This window comes from Propithecus coquereli, unplaced genomic scaffold (assembly GCF_000956105.1).
Source record: "Propithecus coquereli isolate 6110/MARCELLA unplaced genomic scaffold, Pcoq_1.0 Scaffold24, whole genome shotgun sequence".
NCBI lineage: Eukaryota > Metazoa > Chordata > Mammalia > Primates > Indriidae > Propithecus > Propithecus coquereli.
In genome coordinates this window covers 5,192,740-5,216,975 of record NW_012147952.1, presented here as the reverse complement: position 1 = coordinate 5,216,975, position 24,236 = coordinate 5,192,740, and the positions used below count along the sequence as shown (strand labels likewise).

The 24,236-nt window shown below is 38.2% G+C and overlaps 1 protein-coding gene and 1 pseudogene across 1 annotated transcript in view; both read left to right on the top strand.

Annotated features, from left to right (window-relative positions):
• The window catches only part of IMPG1 (interphotoreceptor matrix proteoglycan 1), a 171,429-nt gene that overhangs the window by 43,135 nt on the left and 104,058 nt on the right, over positions 1-24,236 (top strand). Inside the window, exons 6-11 of the mRNA XM_012646044.1 lie at positions 2,748-2,851; positions 7,265-7,414; positions 13,945-14,003; positions 20,979-20,999; positions 22,369-22,616; positions 23,968-24,044. Of these exons, the coding sequence (XP_012501498.1) occupies positions 2,748-2,851; positions 7,265-7,414; positions 13,945-14,003; positions 20,979-20,999; positions 22,369-22,616; positions 23,968-24,044 (659 nt within the window). The remainder of the gene's footprint in view (positions 1-2,747; positions 2,852-7,264; positions 7,415-13,944; positions 14,004-20,978; positions 21,000-22,368; positions 22,617-23,967; positions 24,045-24,236) is intronic.
• On the top strand, positions 5,257-6,321 carry LOC105811747 (annotated as a pseudogene).

The following is a 24,236-nucleotide window of genomic DNA, read 5'->3' as shown; positions in this document are numbered from 1 at the left end:
TTTCATAAATTCAGGTATTTTACCATTTCTAGGCTGACTTGTAGCTAATAATACAACAAGCCTAAGTTAATTTCAACTATAAAAATGTTAGTGGTAAAACACATTTTTTAACAATAAAAAGAAGAGCTACATATTTTGTTAATTCCCCTTATAAACAGCTCAAATTTGACATGCAACACTTAATAACGTCTTATTCAAAAAAGTATTATTTACAGGAGAAATAATATAAAAAGATGCTTTGCACTGACTTCATTTTTAATGTTGAAAAATAACCAAAATTAATATGAGAATTGAAATTTGTATTTCTATTTTTAAAATTTGAAGTTAGTATATTTTAGTTGAAAGTTTTTAGCTGAAAACAAATAATCCTGTAAAACAAGATTAAATTTAGTGAGATAAACTAAACAGTAAGTTAAAATGAACTCTTTATTATGAATTATTTTTCATTTACAAAAACTCTGAGAGAATGGTAGACAGATGATATAATGCGACATGATATATCACCACTATATATTTGTGTTCCAGCAACATATGTTTTGGCATCATTTCCCCAGTGCTCCTGGATACCTAAGGTTGAGGTTCACGCACAGATACTTCTACTGTTGAGATTATTACCAAAATGCAGCTACAAAAAAACTGCCAGATCCTAACTGCAATGAAAGCAATTCTCATTATACTTCTCAGAGACAGCATCAGTGATGCTCTAATGCAGAAAGAGAGTAGAAAATCTTCTTAACAGTGTGAACTTGGGGGCATTTTGAAGATTTTACTCAAAAGAAAACGATCTCTTCTCCCAACTTTCACTCTCCACCCTAAACCCTCCATCATCATTATTGATAAAACTTGCAAACGTAATGGAATTCGGATATATAAGCTTGCAATTCAAAAATTAAATTTTCCTTATTTTTAACCTGAAGCCTTAAAATGTAAATGCAACACTCCCTGGGAGAGGAGGACATTAAGTGGCTTCAGACACTCATTGTAACTGAATTTTTCAGTTATAATAAAGTTTCCTGAGACTAGATTTTGATAGGGAAATGTTAACAGGTGCCTTAGGTGTGAATAGTGAAATATCTCCAAAATAAGCTGAATGCTCTAGAAGATAAACTCAGACTACCTGATATTTGTTCTTAGTTTTTCATAGTGTGGATAATTTCTCTTTTCAAGGCAATAAAATGGAAGGATATCCAAATAACAACAAAAAGTTTGTTCTTCTAGTATACTAGCTAAGCACTTTTTTATAGTAACAAAAAAATGTGATATAAACAGATTATTTATGGAATTATACAGCTTGAAGACACTGTAAACTGGTAACAGTCTGGTGAAGTTCAGGATACAGAAACACATTCATCCCAGTTGCTTACAGCAGGGTTTTTCAGCTAGGGCTGAAGGGGAAGATGACAGGGACCACATCCTTTGAGATTCTGGTATGCCACAGGATTTGTATTTTATTAGCCAAAAAAAAAGCCTCCCCCAGATGATTCTGATACCCCCCCTCACACCTCCCCCACTAGGACCCACAATTGCATACCCAGTACGATGACTTCACAGCACCTCACAGTCACAAGTGACCCCTTGTGACTGCTGGTTCCCACCGCATACTTCTAGGGGTCAAGAAAAATAAGCTCATTTTTGATATATCCTGTTTCCTAAAACACAAAAATAAAGTACTACATTCTATGTGTTTGCCTAATTAAGATTGAAATGGAAAGGTATTTCTGGCTAAATATAAACTAATTAATTATAACACTATTTTCTCTGAGCATTTTTAAAATATTTATAAATAGAAATGCAATTGTATTACAATGATGCCTCCCTTTTTTTTTTTTACTTGAGTAAAACTTAGACTTCCATTCTATGGAGATCTCTAAATATATCCAAACATTTGCCACATATCTGAAATGGTTTATGGTGGTCTGTTCTAAAAGGAGTGAAATTGATGGCATCTTAATTCCAAGATCTTTCACCTCTTGGAATTTCTGATTAAAATCCTATGCCTCGGCCGGGCGCGGTGGCTCACGCCTGTAATCCTAGCTCTCTGGGAGGCTGAGGCGGGCGGATTGTTTGAGCTCAGGAGTTCGAAACTAGCCTGAGCAAGAGCGAGACCCCATCTCTACTAAAAATTAGAAATTAATTGGACAACTAAAAATATATAGAAAAAATTAGCCAGGCATGGTGGCGCATGCCTGTAGTCCCAGCTACTCGGGAGGCTGAGGCAGGAGGATCTCTTGAGCCCAGGAGTTTGAGGTTGCTGTGAGCTAGGATGATGCCGCGGCACTGTAGCCCGGGCAACAGAGTGAGACTCTGTTTCAAAAAAAAAAAAAAAAAAAATCCTATGCCTCGATGATTGCTAAAGCAATCTAAATTTTAAGATTTGTGTAGTATCCTAAGAAAACTCTCAAGAACAAATTCAAGGTAAATATCTGTCTATGCATCCTTTATATAGTCTCAAAAAGAAAAATTAATCATATCTCATCAGGCAAAAGCTTTTAACTGTAACACATCTAGCATAGTATCAACCTTGGGTCCTAAAGAGGAAGAAGGAAGAATTTAACTGAGATTAAAAAAAAGTATGAGTCATATTTTTTTCAAGGACATATTTATGTGATCTTAAAAATATGAGTTCAGAATGCACCTAACATCTGTAAGTTCCAGAGTGACAGAAAAAGCATGTGGGATTTTGCCCTTCTTCTAATTTAAACTCCTCCAGTCTCATTTTTGTGTATAATTTTTTTTAATTTCCACAGATGCTGCCGATGTCTCACTCAAGCCCTTCCTTCCCACTCCTGATGACATATTTCTCAACGAAATTCTCAATGATACCCTCAACGACACCAGGATGCCCACACCAGTAAGAAGTTCAAGAGTCGATCTAGCTCTTCACGTGCCTGTTTTTGTTCTTTTAGCAAAACAGAAAAAGAGAATGGATGACCTGGCCATTCAGTAATATTAGTGCTGCATTTTTATCACTCTAATTAACAGTCAGTGACTTTGTTCTAGTCACTATTCTCACTTCTTCCTAGCAACTGAGAGGGAAAAAGAAAATGTAATAAATTAAGGACTAGAATAGGGTGGGAAGAATTACAAGAAACAACTTAGTTATAAGCTCTGGGGGGCAGGGCTCTTTCTCCCCAGTACGTAATCGGACATTATGTATGGTTGGTGCTTACCAAGTGTTAGAATGAATGAATGAATCCATCAGTCACTGAGGTCTTTCCCCACTGAAGTATAATCCCATTCGCGTTTGACAGCAAGAGTGAAGGTTTTGTTCTCAGTCATATACAGAATGAATAGGTCAGATATCAAATGATCAAAATCCTGTGTGTCAAACCGCGGAAAAATAAATCATGTTCTAAGGCCAAGAGGAGCACTTGTCACCACTCTTGAGTGAAAGGTGTGCAGGATGAGAGAATTGTTACAGAATTTAATGTTGGTTATCAAAACAGGGCTGGGGAGGTGCAGAATTTTAACCTCCCTAACCAGTCTCCAGCCCAGACACTCAGTGCCAAAGCAAGGAACCACTGTTCTCATTAGTCATGAGCGCTAGAGACCCCAAAGGGGGCAGCAGTATAAGGAGTGGCGGACAGGAACCTAGCTCTTCTCATCCTTATCCCCAGCATCTGTGAGATGGCTCCGCTGGTCCTTTCCCCTTCCTTTCAACCTCTCCCCAAGGCTCAGACGGCTCTGTTCACGGTTGCGCAGACACCACTTGTTCAAAGCTGCTGGGCAAGGGCACAAAGTGTAGTATCACCAGCTCTACATGAGAAATCAGGGATTAGACCCTGCTGGTCATTCTATCTGCCTTTTAGGCCAGATGGCTGAAGGTTTGGTTGAACTATTGGCATGAACAAAAAATAAAAATATTGTATTTTTCTGAAAAATGCTGCTCCAACAACAGTGGAAATTGCTGTTAGAAAAAAAATTATTGATCATAATTCAATATATATTCCCCGTAAAATTTCTAAGGCAACTAGTCTGTCTTCTCTCTTTTCTCACATCCCCATGTCCCATCTAATATTTCATTTCACATTCATTGCATCCTTCTCCTAATGTCCTTTTTCCCATCTGCATCTATCACTTACTCTTTCATTCAGCAGACATTACAAAAATCTGCTGCTATGCCAGGCATTAGGCTATGCACCAAAGATCCTAAAATGAACAAGACATAATCCTTGCTTCCAAGGAATTTATAATGTGATTAAGTACCATAAAATAGTCTAAGAGCTATGACTGAAGATGGCAGGTGGCTGGGACAAAATGATAAGCCAGGACAGGTTTCAGGGGATTCCACCTGTAGTCATGTATATTCACTGAGAGTTTGGTGCATAAACGGTCCCATGTTTTTTGCTTTGAGGTTCACTGAAGAGTAAGAACTATGCTGGATTGAGGGGATTATGTGTGGGGTGGCAAGGTTTGCATATAAAAGAAGACTGTAGCAGAGTATATGATAGGCACCAAATGAGTGGTTCAGATGTTAATCAATGCTGCAGGAAGGAGTTCAGAGGAAGCAAAGATTTCTTCTACCCAGATGGTAAGAGGAGATAAACGTGTGTGTGAGTGTGCGTGTGTGTGTGTGTGTGTGTTGCTGGAGGTAGGGGCTGGGGTCTAATAAGGAGGGGCTCTAGTAGGAGACTAGCATAAGCAATGTGGTGTCTGAGCAACCATGAACAGAGCAGTCTGGCAGTCAGGGCAGAGGAAAATTGAGACTAAAATTGTTCAAACAAGTTGGAATCACACAATGGAGAACCTTGAATATCAGGAAAAAGGGTTTGAGTTTTAACCCATAGGTAATAAGAGAGTCTCTGAAGGTGTTGGGTGAGAGGCATGAAATATTAATCTGGTGGCTGAGGGTAAGTTAAGACACTTCTCACTAACACATTTAAAGAATGTATTGAAATGCCTTACATAAACTTCAAATCTGCCTAATGAACTGGTAAGCTTCTAGAGAATAATACCATATGCCATACTTTTCTTTTAATGGCCCGTTGATCCTAGCACCGTGCTACACTCACACGGAAACTCAATGTGTATTTTTTGAACAAATGAAGCACTTCTAAACAAACGTCAGAAATCTGTTAGTGTCAATCCACATCCTTCTTGTGTCCAACAAAGTTGGAGGCTGTGCTATTGTCCACACTCATGAAAGAGGTGAGTTCGTGACAAGAAATGAGGAGGAAGAAGTTTCTCCCTTGGTGGTGGCGGAGCTGATATTCGCGGTAGTAGCAGCTCCCGTGGCAGCGGTTGTGACTATTAGGGATGGCAGCTGCAGCAGGCCCTGCAACAGCCCAGAGGTTTTTCCAGAGCTTCTCAGATGCTCTGATTGTCGAGGACCCCCAGGCAGCATTAGAGAAGCTGACTAAGGCTTTGGAACAGAAACCAGATGATGCACAATATTATTGTCAAAGAGCTTATTGTCATATTCTTCTTGGGAATTACAGTGATGCTGTTGCTAATGCAAAGTCTCTCCAACTCAATCCAAATAATCCTACTGCTATGCTGAGAAACGGGATATGTGAATACCATGAAAAAAACTATGCTGCTGCTCTAGAAACTTTTACAGAAGGACAAAAATTAGATAGTGCAGATGCTGATTTCAGTGTCTGGATTAAAAGGTGTCAAGAAACTCAGAATGGATTAGAATCTGAGGTGTCTACATCTCAGCAGACTCATCAGTCAAAAATCAAGTATGACTGGTGTCAAACAGAATCTCAAGTCATCTTTACACTTATGATCAAGAATGTTCATAAGAATGATGTAAATGTGGAATTTTCAGAAAAAGAGCTGTCTGCTTTGGTGAAACTTCCATCTGGAGAGGATTACAATTTGAAACTGAGACTTCCTTATCCTATAATACCAGAACAGAGCACATTTAAAGTACTTTTTACAAAGATGGAAATTAAAATGAAAAGGCCAGAGGCTGTGAGATGGGAAACACTAGAGGGACAAGGAGATGTGTCTAAGCCAAAACAGTTCATAGCAGATGTAAAGAATCTATACCCATCATCATCTCATTATTCAAGAAATTGGGATAAATTGGTTGGTGAGATCAAAGAAGAAGAAAAGAATGAGAAGTTGGAAGGAGGTGCAGCTTAAACAAATTATTTTAGCAGATCTAAACATGCCACTAACAAATCATTTATGGAGTCTGGTGATACAATTTCAAATACCAACTGGTTTGTTGTAGGTAAAAGAAAAGTTGAAATCAACCCTCCCGATGATATGGAAAAAGTACTAAATAAATTAGTTTGCTTTCACTGTAAAAAAAAAGAAAGAAAGAAAAAGAAAAGAAATGAGGAGAAAACACATCTACCATCCAGTTGAGCTCTGTCCTTCATGGCAGTTTCCATTTGGTTGTTCTCTTCTTTCAGCTTCCTTTACTCTCATTTCACTATAACAGACTATGTATGTAACCAAAGACATTCAATTTTCCACAGACATATCTCTTTCTTTGGGGGGAAAGCTATGCAGATCTCAGTATCATCTGCGTACCCAATGCTGAAAATCTGTCAAACCCAAGTTTGAAACCCAGCTCCAGGCTTGCTCTGGGCCCTGGCAGCCCATGTGAATTCAGAGCAGCGAGAGGCCCCTGCTGGTCCCAGGCCAAGGGGCAAGAAGGATGGGCCTGGCCCTTTGCGATCAAGGCCAAATCCAGAGCATCGTAACAGCGCTTCTGTTCTTAGCCACATGCATCCAAAGGTGGCCCAAATGTGCCATTCCTTCTGAGACAAATGTCAAACCCTCTCTTGGCTTGATCGTACTTTCAAACGAGTTTCAATGTGAAGTTTAAGTTCCAATGTTCTCATTACACTAGTCTAGACTCTTCTCCAAAAAAGAGTATGTTAAATAATATCTCAGCATCTATAGATTATTTTGCCTAATCCAATCCTCACCAAAGAGTATTTATAAGGTAACACAATGATATGGAACAATCTTAGTGATGCGCCAGCAATATATATGTAAATGTGTGTGTGTGTGTGTGTGTGTGTGTGTAGGGAATGTATGTGTATGCATGTAAGTAAATGCTTTCACGAAGATTACACAGTCATAAAATGACAATGTTCTCAAGGACTCTAAATAGTTCCTTGGAGTTTTGATACTTTGTCTCTCACTGAAATTCAGAGGCCACTTCTAGTTAATAGGACTTTTATTCAAAAAGCAACTGAGCCCTCATAATTCACTTCTTGAGACAGTATCAGTGTGTGTTATATAGTATAGCCATTTGTTTGTGGTTTGTATAAATGGAAGTCTTTTTTTTTTGACTCAGGAAAGAGAAACAGAATTCACTGTGTCCGAGGGCCCTCCGGATCAGAAAGTGGAGCTGAGCGTCTCTCTGGTGAACCAGAGGTTCAAGGCAGAGCTTGCCGACTCCCAGTCCCCATATTACCAGGAGCTAGCAGTGAAGTCCCAACTCCAGGTGAGTGGACCCAGCCCGCACAGCCACATGTAAGTCACAGCTGAGAATCTGGGAGCCAACAGGACATAAACACTTTTGGCTAACAGTTCCAACTTCTTGTGACCAGGCATTCATTTCTAACCATCAAAAAGAAAACAGAAACTACAATGGGTCTCACAATCTTAGGATGAAAGGATCTCCAGGGAAGCTTTTCATTCCAGCTTTTCCGTTCTTACAGTAGTCCCCATTCATTCACAATTTTGCTTTCCACAGCTTCAGTTACTCATGGTCAACCCTGGTCCAAAATATCAAATGAAAATTTCCAGAAATAGACAATTTAGAAGTTTAACATATCATCAGAAGGTCAAGAGTGGCCTAACACTACGTCACAATGCCTACATCATTCGCCTCACTTCATCTCATCACATAGACATTGTATCATCTCACATCTCCACAAGAAGCAGGGTGAGCACAGTACAGTCAGATATTTTGAAAGAGAGAGGCCACACTCACATAACTTTTATTACAGTATATTGTTATAATCGTTCTATTTTAGTATTGATTATTGTTATTAATATCATACTGTACCTAATTTATAAATTAAACTTTATCATAGGTATGTATGCATAGGAAAAAACATAGTATATATAGGGTTAGGTACTATCCGAGGTTTCAGGCATCCAGTGGGAGTCTTAGAATGTATCTCCTGCAGATAAGGGAGGATTACTGTATTTGCATTTAGATTTTCTTTAAATGTTAGTAGGTTTTTAAATCTAATTCTACTGAAAGCTGCTATGTAGATATTCTGTATGTCTAAATGACCATGATAGTGATGGTTTCATGGGTATATATTGATAGACAAATTCATCAAGATGTATGTATTAAATATGTACAGCTTTTTATATCTCAATCACACTTCAATAAGGGATTAAAATAAAACAAAATGACCACATAGGCACCAAGTAAGGAACATGCTGGGTTGAAATATTAATTTTAATTCATAATATTTTTTCTTTACACAATATTTCCATTTTTGCAGTTTGATACAATTAAAAGACATGATATTTTTTCTAGGTGATAAGTGGAAGGCAATTTTATTGTCCATGTTATCAATTACTAAACTGAGCAGCTTTTCCATGATGTCTCTTCCATCTCTGACCATCATAATATGTCTGTCCTTGATTAAATTCAAATGCTCTTCAACTCCCTGAAAGATATTAAATAAATCCAACTGCTATGCTGAACGTGGCATCTATATACCATGATAAGGTCCCTGCCTTCCTTTCCAGCCTCATTTCATCCTAGTTCCTTATCACTCCCTTCCCTTGCACTCTAGTTTTCAGAAATATAAATTCTTTGTAAATTTTCCTCACATTTACCCTTTACTTGTGCTGCCTTTTCTGTCTAGAATGCCCTTCCCCAAGTCTCATTTTAGGTACTTCATCATGGAAAGTTCCTTCTGCCCGTTCTGGGTTCAGTTCCTCTCTCCTGGGCTTGCTCGTACTTGGTGGCCACTGCTGGTGCAGCCCTAATCAGCCTGTCTTGAGATCGCTTGTTCACGTGTCTATGGCCTTTGCCATCTCTTTTCCTCTCTCTTCACCTGCCACCCTCAGCACCACCAGGCTATGAGCTTCCCCTTGAGAGCAGAAGCTGATCCTTTCATCTCTGAAGCCTAACCTCCTAATATAAGTTTGAGTTGCAGTTAACTACTCAGTAATTATTTGTATAAGTGCAACTGAAAATCAAAGCATCCATGACGTTACATCAGCATGAATGAACGACATTTATGGACAGCCTGGGTGCACACGAATCTTACTCGGCACGGCCAGGGAACAAATGGGGCCCCACTTCTCATGCTTGGTGAATTCAATACTTACCTCCTCTCACCTGGAGAGGAGATGAATAAGTGAAACATTCTTAACCTCCAACCTCTCCTCACATCAGCATTTAGTTGATAAAATATAAAGTATCCTTTCTACAAACTTTAAAGAGAAAGAATCAGCATGGGGTATTTATGAACCAGAGAAATACTTAGACATGGATTATTAGATAGAATGAATTAAAGAACAGTTTGTTAACTTTTCTATTTTTTCCTTGAAACAGTCTTTTCAGCAAATCCTTAGTGTAGTCAAAGTATCGTCAAAGTCGGATAATTGACTCTTTGCTGACCTGTTACCAATTTTCTAAGCACCTAAAACAACCTGATATATAATAATGCAAATACATTGAGATTTTTTAAAAAATCTGAATTCTAGTACTACTTCTGTCAAAAATTAGCTGTGAGAATTTGGGGCACACTAATTTTCCCTGGCCTTAATTTCTTTACTTAGAAATTACAGAAGATGATCTCACAGTCCCTTTCCAAGTCTAAACTGCTATGTATAGAAATAACAGCTAGTACTGTTCTTAATGCTTTATATGTATACACACACATACATATAAACTCATTTAATTTTTCACGCAATCCTATAAGTAATATTATTCCTTCTTTTTAAAAGAGGAAACTGAGGCACAAGAAGATTAATATGCCCAGATGACACACCTGTTATCTGGCAGAGCCAAGATTCCAACCTAGGCATCCTGGCACCAGAACTCTTCTCTTAACCACGATGCTATGTTTCCTATTTTTCCCAAATATATATTGATGAGGAAAGAACTATCGTGTCATCATTAAGTGGGCATGCCCCTTCTGGACTTTGAAAAACTCATTAGCCAAAGAAGAGTACGTCTTGCCCAGTCTTTTCCAGAGACCCATCGTATCATTCCTGCTGGTTCCACTGGCACAGTCACTGATTTCTCCAGGATCGAGCTCCTCTGCTTACAGCAACTATTCCCTTCCCAGGCTCCTGAGCAGGGCCCCGACTACCCCACAGCCTGCCCCCAGATAACCAATCAGCCCCACCACAGCCCCAGGCCTGCATTAGCACAACCATTTGGGACTAATCAGGAATTAATGGACAGTGCTTAGTGGCAATTTAATTTCTACAATAAACCTAATGAGCAATTTAATACAAATGTCAAAAGGAATCACTTTACTTGTTGTCTGAATGCTTTCTCCTGTGCAAACATTCATGAGAACTCAACATTGGCTGCCTTTTTATAGCCCTGTTAACTTACATTACAGCAGAATCAGGGAGGCCCCTGTGCATTTAGCATTATTAATAAAGTTAACTGGGCACTTAATTAGCAACTTAGTGGTTAGTGCTCCATGATTGGAAGGTCCCCAGAAGATTATTTAGCAAAATTAACTGAGGCTTTTGTCATCACCTCCCTAGATGCCTTCTACACACTCCTAAGCAAAGCTGATTCTTAATCGCAGACAGGTTCACAAAGCGGGCATGGACACAAGCAATAACTCCCCTCCACCTGAGCCAGTGCATGGAGCACTCCTGGAGAGGAGAGCGGCTCTCCCCAGCAATGCTCCCAGTTTCAGATGCTGAAGCCGTGGGCCTCTACAGAGGCAATTCTGTGCTTGATTGACTGCTTTCATACATATAACAGTGCCTTTAGAATCCTGGACAAGAGAGAGGGATGATTCAGCATCTGAATCTCCTGCTGCAGAATTTGTAGCTCATATTTAAGCATTCAGTTCCTGGTGCTGTCACTAGAATGACATGACAAATTCCCTATGACCCCAAAGTTGTTTGTCCCAGGAGGCCAGGGCAGACCTGAAGCATGTACACAGCCTTTGCTTCCTGCCCGCAGAATAAAGACCAGCTCTGCAGAGCCCAACCTCCTAGTTCTCTGTTGAGCCCATGACAGTGTGGGTGGAGGCATAAAACTTCTTACCCAGGTTCCTCTATAAGGCCTTCATCTTGTCCTTCCCTCCACTGAGTCTTTCAGAAACGACCATCTGAAAGCTTGATCTGCCCTTGCCAGGCTCTATGCTGTGTGGTCACTGGGGAAATAAGAAAAAACTGGGCCCTCAATAGCTAGTAATCCAGTAGGAGAGGTAGAGAATAATCAGGTAAATACACAATATCACCACCTCCCTGGCCACCTGTATGCCAGGCATTTGTTACTTTCAGTTATTCCTTACAGCAATCTTATAATGTGTGTATTGTTGTTCCATTTTGGCTAAGGAGACCAAGATTCAGAGAGATTAAACAATAAACTCAGTCTTACAAGTAGAAAGTAGCAAAGCTGGTATTTAAACCCAGGCCTACACAAGTGTCTCCTCTTCACCCAAAAGCTGAGCTGCCTTCGTCACTGAAGTTCCTATAACGAACGAAAACTAGTTTTAGTATTGGCACAAGAAAATATAATTAGAAGGTAAATCAGTCATCTGAAGAAAAAAAGTTCACGATATATTCCAAAGCCCGATATAAGTGATTTGGGGATTATCTGTGCATCATTCTCTAGTCCTTGGCATGGTAATGCAGAATTGGCAGTAACTTTAGACACAGTGACAACACAGTGGCATGTTGATGCATTTAGAGAATAAAGAGATGCACTCAATCAAGCAAAATTTGCTGAGTCCCTAACCATGTGAATGACAATCTGCTAGATACTGGGGAAGTGGGAGGAAGATAAAGATGAATAAACAAGACCTGGCCCCTGAGGCCCAGGAGCATAATCTCAGTGAGGGAAACTAACATGTACCTCACAGATCTTTATGGGGCATATTGTAATAATTTCTAGAATAGTAGAGAGAAGAAATAATTGAAATAACTGACTTTGGGTCCCTACAAATGCTTTTCAATAGAGATGTTTGAGCTGGCTTTGAAAATGAGCGTGGGGCGAGAGCAGTCAATGAGCAATTGCATCTTAGACCAAGGGAAAATAATTCATGGGAGCCTGAAGAAAGAGAAGTTCATGTTGTATTTGGGGAGGGACGGGGATAGTTTAGTGTCAATAGGGGACGTGATATTGGCCAAGGGGATAATGATGACAAGGAAGTGTAAATGCAATGATAAGGTACCTGCAGGGGGGGCGAGTGTGCAGATTTTGGCAGGTCTTAAATGCCACTCTAAAGAATTGGACTTTATTTAATAGATGGTGCAGCCCAGCAAGGGATTATTAGCAAAAAGCAACAGGTATAGAATGATTAACTTAGAAAAAAATTATAGTCAGGGAGATACCGCCTCCTTTCCCCACTCCCAACACACCCAGAAAGCCATTTCTTCTTCCCTCCTCCACCACACACACATAAACTCATTTCAGCTGTGCGGGAAGAGTGACAGGGAGGCTGTGCCAACCCTGAGAATAAGAAGGACGTGATGGACACAAAGACGTGGGATTCAAACCAACAGGAATTGGTGGCTGCATGTGAGAGGCATAAAGAGAAGGTATCTAGGGATGCTGGGCTTTCGGGGATGGCGGATGATGGGTGCTCATCACCCTGACTGGGGTAGAGAGGCTGGGGGGAAAAGTCAGATTTGAGAGGAAAAGAATGACTCTGGTTGAGGCAGATTTAGTTAGTGGCAAATGTTGAGATATTCCTGTAAAGAACTGAAAGCTGTGTGTTAGGTGATTATTGAAGCCATAGAAGAAAATGAGATCCCCCAGCAAGAGGGAGAGGGCAGAGGGGACAAGGAAGAGAGGACAGGGACGAGTGTCTGCTCACCTGTTCAGCCTCGCCCTTCACCCTGTTCTCCCTTCCAAGCTTCACCAGCAAACCGCCACCTTCCTTAGTCTCTCTTGCCTCCCAATCTTTCAAAAGGAAAGCTAGGTGGGGCCGTACAGATCTATGTGACAGTGTCCCCAGGGCCTCGCACAGTGCCCACAGTCAAGCTTAGGGAATAAATGGGAGTGGGTGAGACAAGGAAGCTGAGGATGGGAGCCTGCAGACTCCTAATGTTTAAAGTGTAGAGTGGAGACAGGAATCAGGTGGAGCAAAAAAGACTGAGAGAGTGGTCAGGGGGATGGAAGAAGGACCAGGAAAGAGCAGGGACACTGTGAAGGAAGAATGGAAAATGCTGCTGGATTTGGAGAGACAGTGGCTTGGAGAGAACCAGGGGCAGAAGCCAGGCTGTGGTGGGCTGGGAAGTTGCTGGGTATAGCAATGATAACAGGCCTCAGGAGCAAGGTCAAATTAATTAAGATTTATTGTGAAGCTCACATGAATCTAAGAACAAATCTAATCTATTAGATTATCCTTTGATTTAGGTGCAGCAGCCATTTTGAATTTAATAATTCCTTGAACATCATATTTTCCAAATCTTATAATTAATTCATAAAATATTGTGGTCAAAATATTATAGTTAACTACAGTTAGTTATGGTCAGAAAATATTATTACTCTGTGTGTATAAGTGAAAATCCTATAGCTAAAAAATTTTCCTCCAAATGCCACCTTAAATTTATTTCATATTTTATGTAACTATCAAAGCAGGTCAGAACTACCCAATTACAGCTTTTAAATAAATAGCAAAATACTTTCCTGTGGGTTTCAGAAATAACTGAAAACAAAGATTTTGACCTCATTCATTGTTTCAATTTTCCATTTGCAGTTTTTCCCCTAACTCATCAAAATTGTTTAGGCTTTTTCAGTTGGATAAGATCTGACCCAGTAAAGCAAAGAGTATTTCATAAATTTCTTTCTTTTTGCAGATGCAAAAGGTATTCAAGAAACTTCCAGGATTCAAAAAGATCCATGTGTTAGGATTTAGGTAAGTAAGAGAATCAAACTCTTCTCAATTTTTAAATTACTTTCTTCCTATCCTCTTCTTAAAAGCAATGGCATGAGGATTATAAGGTCCCTTTTCCCCAATTGTTTGGCTCTGCCAAATCCTGGAAACTAAATACATTCCAGATCAAGGAATTTTCTAATTAGAACATAACTCTAGGTGATTTTTAAGGGGTAGCACAGAAGCTATATTCCTTCCTCCTTATAGGAGTCAGAAATACTGCTCTCAACAGAGAGCTCATCTGCTGTCCTTGGTAGTGTTGTTATTAATGAACCTCTTAAAAAAATACCTCAGTAGAGACAGATCAAAAAAAGTAGCAATTAATTGCCTTGGTGTCTGATTGCCTGGTTTCCTATCAAATGTTAAATATCATCACCATTTAAACAAATCATGCTGCCCAAAGGGGGACAGGTGAACCTAATAAAAAACGGTCCCTATAGGGGTAGAGGAGCTGAAAAAATGGGGTGGACAGAAGCAAGAATGGAAGCAAGATTCCCCAAAATATATCTTTTATATTGACATCTGAACCATGGTAATGCATTACCACTGAAAGATTATTACATTAAAACTTTAAATAAAAGAAATAAACCATAAAATAGTGCCACACTAAAGCAGGGCTTGATCATGTTGCTGTGGCTTTGGCCCAAGCAGGCCTATATACAACAGTATCCCAATGCTAATGTGGCTTTGTGATTTTGGGTGAAAATTTTTACATTTGTCTGCAGATGGGGTCATAATATGGTATTTTTTTAAACATGCCACAGGGTAAATATCAACCCTGGTATTAGCTGAATGAGATTCCACACCCTGAGAGGGGTTTGTAAATCAGGGAGAGGAGGTCTCACCAGAAGTCCTCCTGGCTCCTTCACTGTCTGTTGTCTTAGGCAAGAAGGTGTGCAGAACAAGGGCTCCACAGATTCAGAAAGAATAGCTTTTGGGGTGCTCTCCCCATTTGTTTCTTCCAAAGCTCTGAGTTGTGTAACTCCAGAAAAAGGAAATACTGAAAAGTGAAAGTTATAAGAGATGAAACCCTTAATATTTACCAAAGCAGACTCATTTTTCTTTATTTCAAGATGTTGCTCTGAAGTATTCCATGTGAAATCAGATGGATTAGAGAAAAATAAATGTTGATAGGAAAATATTTTGCATAGGTGGAAAGGCCTTCTGAATAAACCACTGTAGGTGAAGAACAAATTTCTAATTTAAAGCTGAAGGAAATAATAGGCACAGTTCTCTTGGTGAATATTCAAGTGCTCATTATTCTCTCTTTTCAATAAATGAAAATCTAATTTAAAAAAAAATCTATTTGAGAAGAAAAACAAAATGTTAGGTGATGAAATTTTGTAAGGTTAAAATTTTAAAGATATATGTCTTGAAGCTGATCCTTTTCCAAGTGTTTATCTCCACTAGGATTTATTATTATTAATATTTTTGCCAAAAATGCTTATAAAGCAAGTTTGATCACATTTTTCAAATGATTTTCATTATGACATGAAGACTTAGTCCACCAGAAAATATCTTGACCCCTGAGCACAATAAATGACATGTAAACTTTAAATCATTAATAACCATGCTCAAAATATTATAAAGTAAACTTATTATGAAAGGAATTGCTTTCTTGTGGGGCCAGATACCCATAGAAGACCTAAAACCCTATCAATCTCCTGGTACTGTCTTTTCTCCAGCTCATTTCCATAAAGGGTGATTTATAATTTAACAAGTACTTTTATATCAGTGACCTCATTTGATTCTCTCAATATAACTGAGAAGGAGTTAGGATATCTATTCTTAACAAAATTATGAAGATGAACAGTGAAAGATCCACTTTAAATGTTACTTTATCTTTTACAGCAAAAGTAGAAAACTATTAACAATCATTCAAACTAGCTGGAGGGTATACTCCTTCAATGACTTGTGCACAGATTTTCATAGCAGCTTTATTTCTAATAGCCAAGAACTGGAAACAACCCAAATGTCCATCAACAGTGTAACAGACAAACAAATTGTAGCACATTCTTACCGTAGACTACTTCTCAACACAGGAATGAAATATTGTACTACACAACAACGTGGGTTCATCTCAAAGTATCTATGTTGAGTGAAAGAAGCTGAACAAAAGTATGATTTCATTTATGATAAATTCTAGAAAATGCAAACTGATGTATAGTGAAAGAAAATAAATCAGTAAACAGACGTTTACAGAACACACTACTCCAAAACTGCAGAATATACATTCTTCTCATCAGTACATGGAACATTTTCCAGGATAGATCATATGTTAGGCCACAAAACAAGTCTCAGCAAATTCTTAAAAACTGAAATCATACCATGTACCTTCTCAGACCACAATGGAATAAAACTAGACATAAATTCCAAGAAGAACTATTAAAACTACACAAATACATGGAAATTACACAACCTGCTGCTAAATGATCCTTAAGTCAATGATGAAATCAAGATGGAAATCAAAAAATTTTTTGAATACAATGACAAAAGTGATGCAAGGTACCAAAATCTCTGGGATACAGAAAAAGCAGTGCTATGAGGGAAGTTGATAGCATTAAATGTCTACATCAAAAACACAGAAAGATCACAGATTAACAACCTAATGTCATACATCGAGGAACTAGAAAAAGAAGAACAAACCAAATCCAAAGCTAGCAGAAGAAGAGAAATCGCAGAGATCAGAGCAGAACTAGACAAAATTGAACAAAAAAAATACAAACGACAAATGAAACAAAAAGTTGGTTCTTTGAAAAAATAAGCAAAATTGTTAGACCACTAGCTAGATGAATGAGAAATGAAGAGAAAGGATTCAAATAAGTTCAATCAGAAATGAAAAGGGAGACGTTACAACTGATACCACAGAAATACAAAATATCACCCGAGACTACTTTGAAAACCTCTATGCACACAAACTAGAAAATCTAGAGGAAATGGATACATTTTTGGTAACAAACAACCTTCCAAGCTTGAATCAGGAGGAAATAGAAATCCTGAACAGATCAATAATGAGTAGTGAGATTGAAAAAGTAATAAAAATCTCCCAATAAAAAAAATGCCTAAGATCAGATAGATTCATAGCTGAATTCTACAGATGTACCAAGAAGGACTGGCACCTATCCTACTGAATCTGTTCCATAACATCCAGAAGAAAAGAATCCTCCCTAACTCATTCTACAAAGCCAGTATCACCTTGATATCAAAACCAAGAAAAAACACAACAAAAAAAAGAAAACTATAGACCAATATCCCTCATGAACATATATGCAAAAATTCTCAACAAAATGCTAGCAAATCAAATCCAATGGCACATCAAAGAGGTAATTCACCAAGACCAAGTGGGTTTCATTCCAGGGATGCAAGGATGGTTCAACATATGCAGATCAATAAATTATTCACCACATAAACAGAATTGAAAACAAAAACCATATAATCATCTCAGTAGATGCAGAAAAAGGATTTGATAAAATCCAGCACCCTTATGATAAAAACCCTCAACAAACTAGGCATTGAAGGAACACAACGAACTAGGCATATATGACAAACCGAAAGCCAACACCATACTGAATTGGGAAAATTTAAAAGCATTCCCCCTAAGAACTGAAACAAGACAAGGATGCCCACTGTCACCACTTCTATTCAACATAGTACTAGAAGTCCTGACCAGAGCAATCGGGCAAGAGAAAGAAATAAAGGACATACAAATCATAAAAGAGGAGGTCAAACTATCCCTGTTTTCTGATGGTATGATCTTATAGCTAGAAAATCTTAAAGACTCCTCCAAAAGACTCCTAGAATTGATAAATAAATTTAGTAAAGTCTTAGGTTATAAAATTAATGTACACAAATCAGTAGCATTTCTATACATTAATAACAGTCAAACTGAGAGTCAAATCAAGAACTCAATACCATTTTCAATACCTGTGAAGAAGATAAAATATCTGGGAATATACTTAATCATAGAGCTAAAAAAATCTCTATAAGGAAAACTACAAAACACTGATGAAAGAAATCACAGATTACACAAACATCCTATGCTCATGGATTGGAAGAGTCAATATTGTTAAAATGTTTATATTGCCCAAAGTGATTTATAGATTTAATGCAATTTCCATCAAACTACCAGCATCACTTTTCACAGAACTAGAAAAAAAAATCCTAAATTTCATATGGAACCAAAAAGGAGCCCAAATAACCAAAGCAATCCTAAACAAAAATAACAAATCTGGAGGCATCACATTACCTGACTTTAAAGAATACTACAAGGCCATAGTAACCAAAACGGCATGGTACTGGTATAAAAGTAGACATGTAGATCAATGGAACAGAATAGAGAATCCGGAAATAAAACCATATGGCTATAACCAACTGATCTTAAACAAAGCATATAAAAACATATACTGGGGAAAGGACACCCTATTCAATAAATGGTGCTGGGAAAATTGGATAGCCACATGCACAAGAATGAAACTGGATCCCTATCTCTTACTATATATAAAAATTAACTCTAGATAAATTAAAGACTTAAATGTAAGACCTGACAACATAAAAATTCTAGAAGAAAACATAGTAAAAACTCTCTGGACATTGGTCTAGGCAAAGAATTTATGACTAAAACCCCAAAAGCAAATACAGCAACAAAAAAAATAAATAAATGGGACTTAATTAAACTAAAACATTTCTGCACAGCAAAGGAACAAGGGCAAACAAACAACACACAAAAAGGAGAAAATATTTGCAAACTATACATCCAACAAAGGACTAATATCCAGAATCTACAAAGAACTCAAACAACTCAGCAAGAAAAAAAAAACAAATAACTTCATCATAAAATGGGCAGAAGACATGAACAAATTTTTTTTTAAAAGAAGAGAAATATTCATACCTGATGGGTGCAGTGTGCACTTTCTGGGGAATTGGCACACTTGTAGCTCTGACTTGGGCAGCGCAGAGGCAATATATGTAACCAAAGTGTTTGTACCCCTGTAGTGTTCTGAAATAAGAAAAAGGAAGAGAAACAAACAGCCAACAACTCAAAAAATGGTTAACATCACTAATAATCAGGGAAATGAAAATTAAAACCACAATGAGATAGCACCTTACCCCTACCAGAATGGCCATTACTAATAAGTCAAAAAGCAATAGACGTTGGCATGGATGCAGTGAAAGGGAATGCTTATACACTGTTAATGGTAATGTAAATTTGCACTACCTCTATGGAAAACAGTATGGAGATTCCTCAAAGAACTAAAAGTAGACCTACCATTCAATCCAGCAATCCCATTCAGCAATCCCACTACTGGATATCTACCCAAAGGAAAAGAAGTCTCTATATCAGAAAGACACCTGCACCTGAATGTTTATCACAGCACAATTAATAATTGCAAAGACATGGAATCAAGCTAAGTACACATCAGTTAATGAGTGGATAAAGAAAATGTGGTATATATATTCCATGGAGTACTACTCAGCTATAAAAAAAGAATGAAATAATGTCTTTTGCAGTAACTTAGATGGAGCTGGAGACCATTATCCTAAGTGAACTATCTTAGGAATGGAAAAACAAATACCACATATTCTCACTTACAAGTGAGAGCTAAACAATAGGTATATATGGACATAACATGGTATAATGGATGTTGAAAACTAAGAAAAGAGGAGGGTAGGAGGAGGGTGAGTGATCAAAAATTACCTATTGGGTTTATTCTAGTGACAAGTACACTAAAAGTCCTAACTTCGCCACTATACAATGCATCCATATAACAAAAAACACTTATACCCCCTAAATCTATCGCAATAATAATTTTTAAAAGACCAACAGACCAGTAGATATGACACGACTGAAAGAAAGAATCTGACTATCTAACTAGGAAGTCCCTCTGCACAGAGCAGCACTAGTTAGTCATAGATTCTTTCTTGCCTCCCCAGAAGGAACATTGTAGCATGCCTATAGCATGTACATTTTAGTTATGTTACACCAGGATGAAAGTTGGATAAATTCATAGTCCAGTCTGAACAGTCAATGACGTTAATCCCATCACATGTGTAGAGTGTCTTTGGCAGCAACTATCATTTGAAATGTAAAGGGAAAAAACTGGATATAGCTTCTAAACTAAACCCATATATATGCCCAAAGGAGTGAAAAATGTATTCATCAGTTTGGTGACCAAATGGCCTTTTTTCAGGCACAAGCAGGTGGTGGCATGGCAAAATGAGCCCAGGCTTCAGGTTAGGCAGGACAGGATTTTAATCCTGGCTGTGCCACTTTGCAACTGTCACTTTCCCTCTCTGTGCCTGTTTCATTATCTGTGAAGTGGGGGTTATGTTGTTGAAAAGTTTAAATGAGAATGCATATAAACTGCCTGGTGCACACCACCCGCTCAGTAAACAAGTGGTTGTTTTTCTTGCAAGCTGTCCCATGGTGAATTGCACCAATCCCTCAAAGCTTACTGATTACAGCTATTCAAAAAATAATCAGCCAACAAAAACACCAGGTCCAGAGTTTCTCCTCAGAAAATTACCTAAACTAATCATTTAATATCATTCAGCAGTGAGAAATCCATTTACAAAATACTTTTTAAGAAATTCCTGGCACTAACACCATCCAAAATGTAAGATGTCTAGGATATATTCGCAGCCTCTTCAGGAGGAATATGAGGAAATCAAGAAGTTTGCAAAGACCAAAAGCGCATGTAATCTTTAAACTGAGGCTGAAATCCTAATCAAAAACATTATATAATGATGTTTAATTTCTGAGATTCATATGGCTCTCAAAATTTCCATTTAAATTCTGATGGCAGTTTTTATGTTCCCTTCAAAGCTCTGGGCAAACATAAGAAACAATGGAGGGGACTATGTCTTTTTTGTATATGAAATAATTCACTGAATGTCTCAATAAATGTCATACAAATTCTTTCTCCCTTTCATGCTCCCAATGTGCATGATGAAATGAAGACCAAAGAAAGAAAGAGATGGGTAATTTGGACTTATTTTTTATGTTTTGAAATATGGTATATTTTTCCCCCACAAATTTAAATGCTGGTTTTATACAAATAATTTTTATATATAATATTTGAGATAAGCCAATGACTTTTTGCTGATTTCTTATTTAAATGGGAAGTCATTGATCAATTACTCAGTAGTTTAAGAAAAACTCTCTAGTCAAAGTCACTATTTGATATGCAGGCAAACATTGACCTGGTCAGCGGAAGAGAATTCTATAAAACTCAGGGTCTCATTAGGAAAGCATAAGAGCACATGTCTGTGATGTAAGCTTTTACTATTTCTTAAATGTCATTTGTCATGGAAAGTCGTGTGTGTCTGAATGTGCACACACACATGCAACCAACCTAAGTCTGGAGTAAAGCAGAGAAACTAATTTGCTCCTTGGTTCCAAGGTCATTGTAAATTGGAAAAAGGACCCAATACACCTTGGAGAGCTCAGTAATAAGAATCCAGCTTTGGCTCCATAATTGGCTACTGAAATTAAAAATCTGTAGGCTCTGACTGATTGTATGGTCTGAAGAACTGCCAGAAACATACATTATCAGTTTCTATGGCCTTTAAAACACTTCTGTATCCCTTTGTGTGGATGTATGACATGAAGTAAAAGGTAAAAGCTGATTCTCAAGGACAGAGGTATAGAGAATCCTGTTTCATTTTTACATGCTAAAAGGCATAGAATTAATAAATGTGATAATAAATACAGTTAATTGTGTACCACTTCCCTCTCTCTTTTCTCACACCTTCCTTCTAAGATGTTATTTTAAAAGCAGCTTAAGGAGGAAGAGTGTTATGTTTCATTTAGAGTTTTATTTTTTAATTAAAAAATACTTCTTGGAACAAAAGTAGAAGAGAAATAACCTTAAGAACTGAAGCTTTGACTTGGTTACAACATGTATATACTATTGTCCCACTGCTATATCCTACACTAGAGGAGGCTATTTGTAGAAGAAAGGACAATTCATCCTTCTTCCTGATTGGCACTGCGTGACTTAAAAGACTGAGAAAAACATTGGTCAATTCCAGCAACTCTTGACAATTACACTTTTTTGAAAAAACCTAAAGTAAAAATCTATGGTCACTTGATTCAGTTAATAATCCTTCTGCAAGCTGGACCTAACTCCCTGCTGGCATTCTATTTCAGAATTAAAATATATGTCAATTATTTTTTCGCATTTCAAATGTCCAGCAAATATTGAAATGTTTGAAATGTGAGATTCCTTAAGAGCCCATCAGGAAAGAGGTGGGAGCTGTCCTGAAGCTTTGTGGCAATGTAGTGACTCTTTTTACAAGGCATGTAACATTGGCTTTAAGTGGGGGATGTGTTCTCTGCTGTGTACAGTTCAAGCTCCACAGAGATGCGATTTACAGCCACCTTTAAGAGAGAGAGCACAGAAGCAAAAAGCCCTGCCAGTGACCTCCTGTCTTTTGATTCCAACAAAATTGAACATGAGGGAGTCCCTCGTGGAACTGTGGAGGAGGACAAGCAACCCGAAATCTATCTCACAGCAATAGACCTCAAAAAGCTGATCAGCAAAGTACTGGAGGAAGAACAATCCTTGGATGTGGGGACAATTCAGTTCACTGATGGTCAGTTGGTGATTTCATAGTTCTGACTTTATTCTCATTTTGACAAAGAGACTAGGCAATGTGAATGTCTCATGGAAGCTGTCATTTTAACTTGGGCCTTATAAAGTCAATCATTACTGTGACAGGCACATCACGTATGGTACCATATCTGTCTTTTCTCCTGCCCTCCTATGTCTCATTTGATGAGCCTTTGGTAACTACTTCATACCAAGGAAAGCTCTAGGAGAATTCAAGTGTTTCAATTCTGTTCAGATCAACCATGGCCACCCAGTGGATCCCAAGCAGAGAGAACCCATGGACAGTTCAGTCCCCCTGGCACAACCTAAACAGATTCCCTCGTCTAGTAAATTGGTCAGGTCCCAGTAGGAAACAGATGGAACATTCAAATTAGAATAATCTTAGCAGAGTCTGATAAAGGACTGTTTATAAAGGTTTGCCTGTACCTAAAGGATTACGGCAATTCCCTAGGCTAGAAGCAGCAAAGCATCATTGCTACCTCCAGGCCTGAAGGATTGCCTAATAATCTAAGCCATCCCATAGACAGAGGGCAAGGAACCATCGATATAGTCATAGAAGTCAACCTTCTGGGGCAGAAAGTAGCAGGGAGGGGATGGGAGAGTGGATGTAAAGAAACCAACAAGATAATCAGGCCTACTCAGCATCCTCAGAGGGTGCCTGGAGGGACCCAGGAGCCTGGAAGTCCTCAGTAGGATCAGTAAATGGCAAAACAGATGGACATTGAAAATGTCATTTTAGTATGACATGGCATGAAATGGTCATTCTCTGTTTGCCAGTTCTGTTTTTCCGGTTTAGGTAGGCAAACTCTTAACACTGGAAAATTTTGTAAAGGTGTCTTGGGACAAGATCAAGGGACAGAGGAACATGTAGGCAAGAAAAGGTCAACTTGAGACTCATCTCAGAGACCATCTGATACTGTGGGTTTGTATATTTTGAGCCCTCTCAGGTGTTCTAAGAGTCAGGCTTTAGGATAGAAGTGGGTATTCACAAATGGTCATTGATTCTGGTATTTATTCTAGCCATTTCTTTTTCATCAGCTTGGTCATATTTTTATCCCCACAGGTCTAGCCAATTAGCCAGCCTGCTTGGTCCAAATCTGTAGAATGAGACTGAGTACCCTAAAAATCCACTGCAACAATTATTCATATCACATGAACATGCAAGATGCACCCTTTGCATTTGTCCTTCAATATATTATTCAGATCCATGACCTTTTTTTGTTGTACTACTCCCTGAGGATTGGTTATTGACATGTTTTTCAACCTTGACTGTTTTATTGCCCCAACCACAAAAGAAAAAGGAAAGATACACCCTTATGATTTTTCTCCTACAGAAATTGTTGGGTCAGTGCCAGTTTCCAGTCCAGACACCGAATCAGAGCTGCCTACGCCCCTTGCTGATATCACAAAGGTAAACAAGTTTGTTGTCCTTTTGTTCTTCAAACAGGAACAGAGTCTCAAAATCTTTCATCAAAAAACAAATCAGCTTAAGGACTAAACAGAGCAAAATCCCCTATTCCTTGCTAATTATAATTCTTTTCTGTTTTTACAGGTAGTACTTGGTTAGCCCACTTTCAGTATCTATATTAATAAAATATAATAT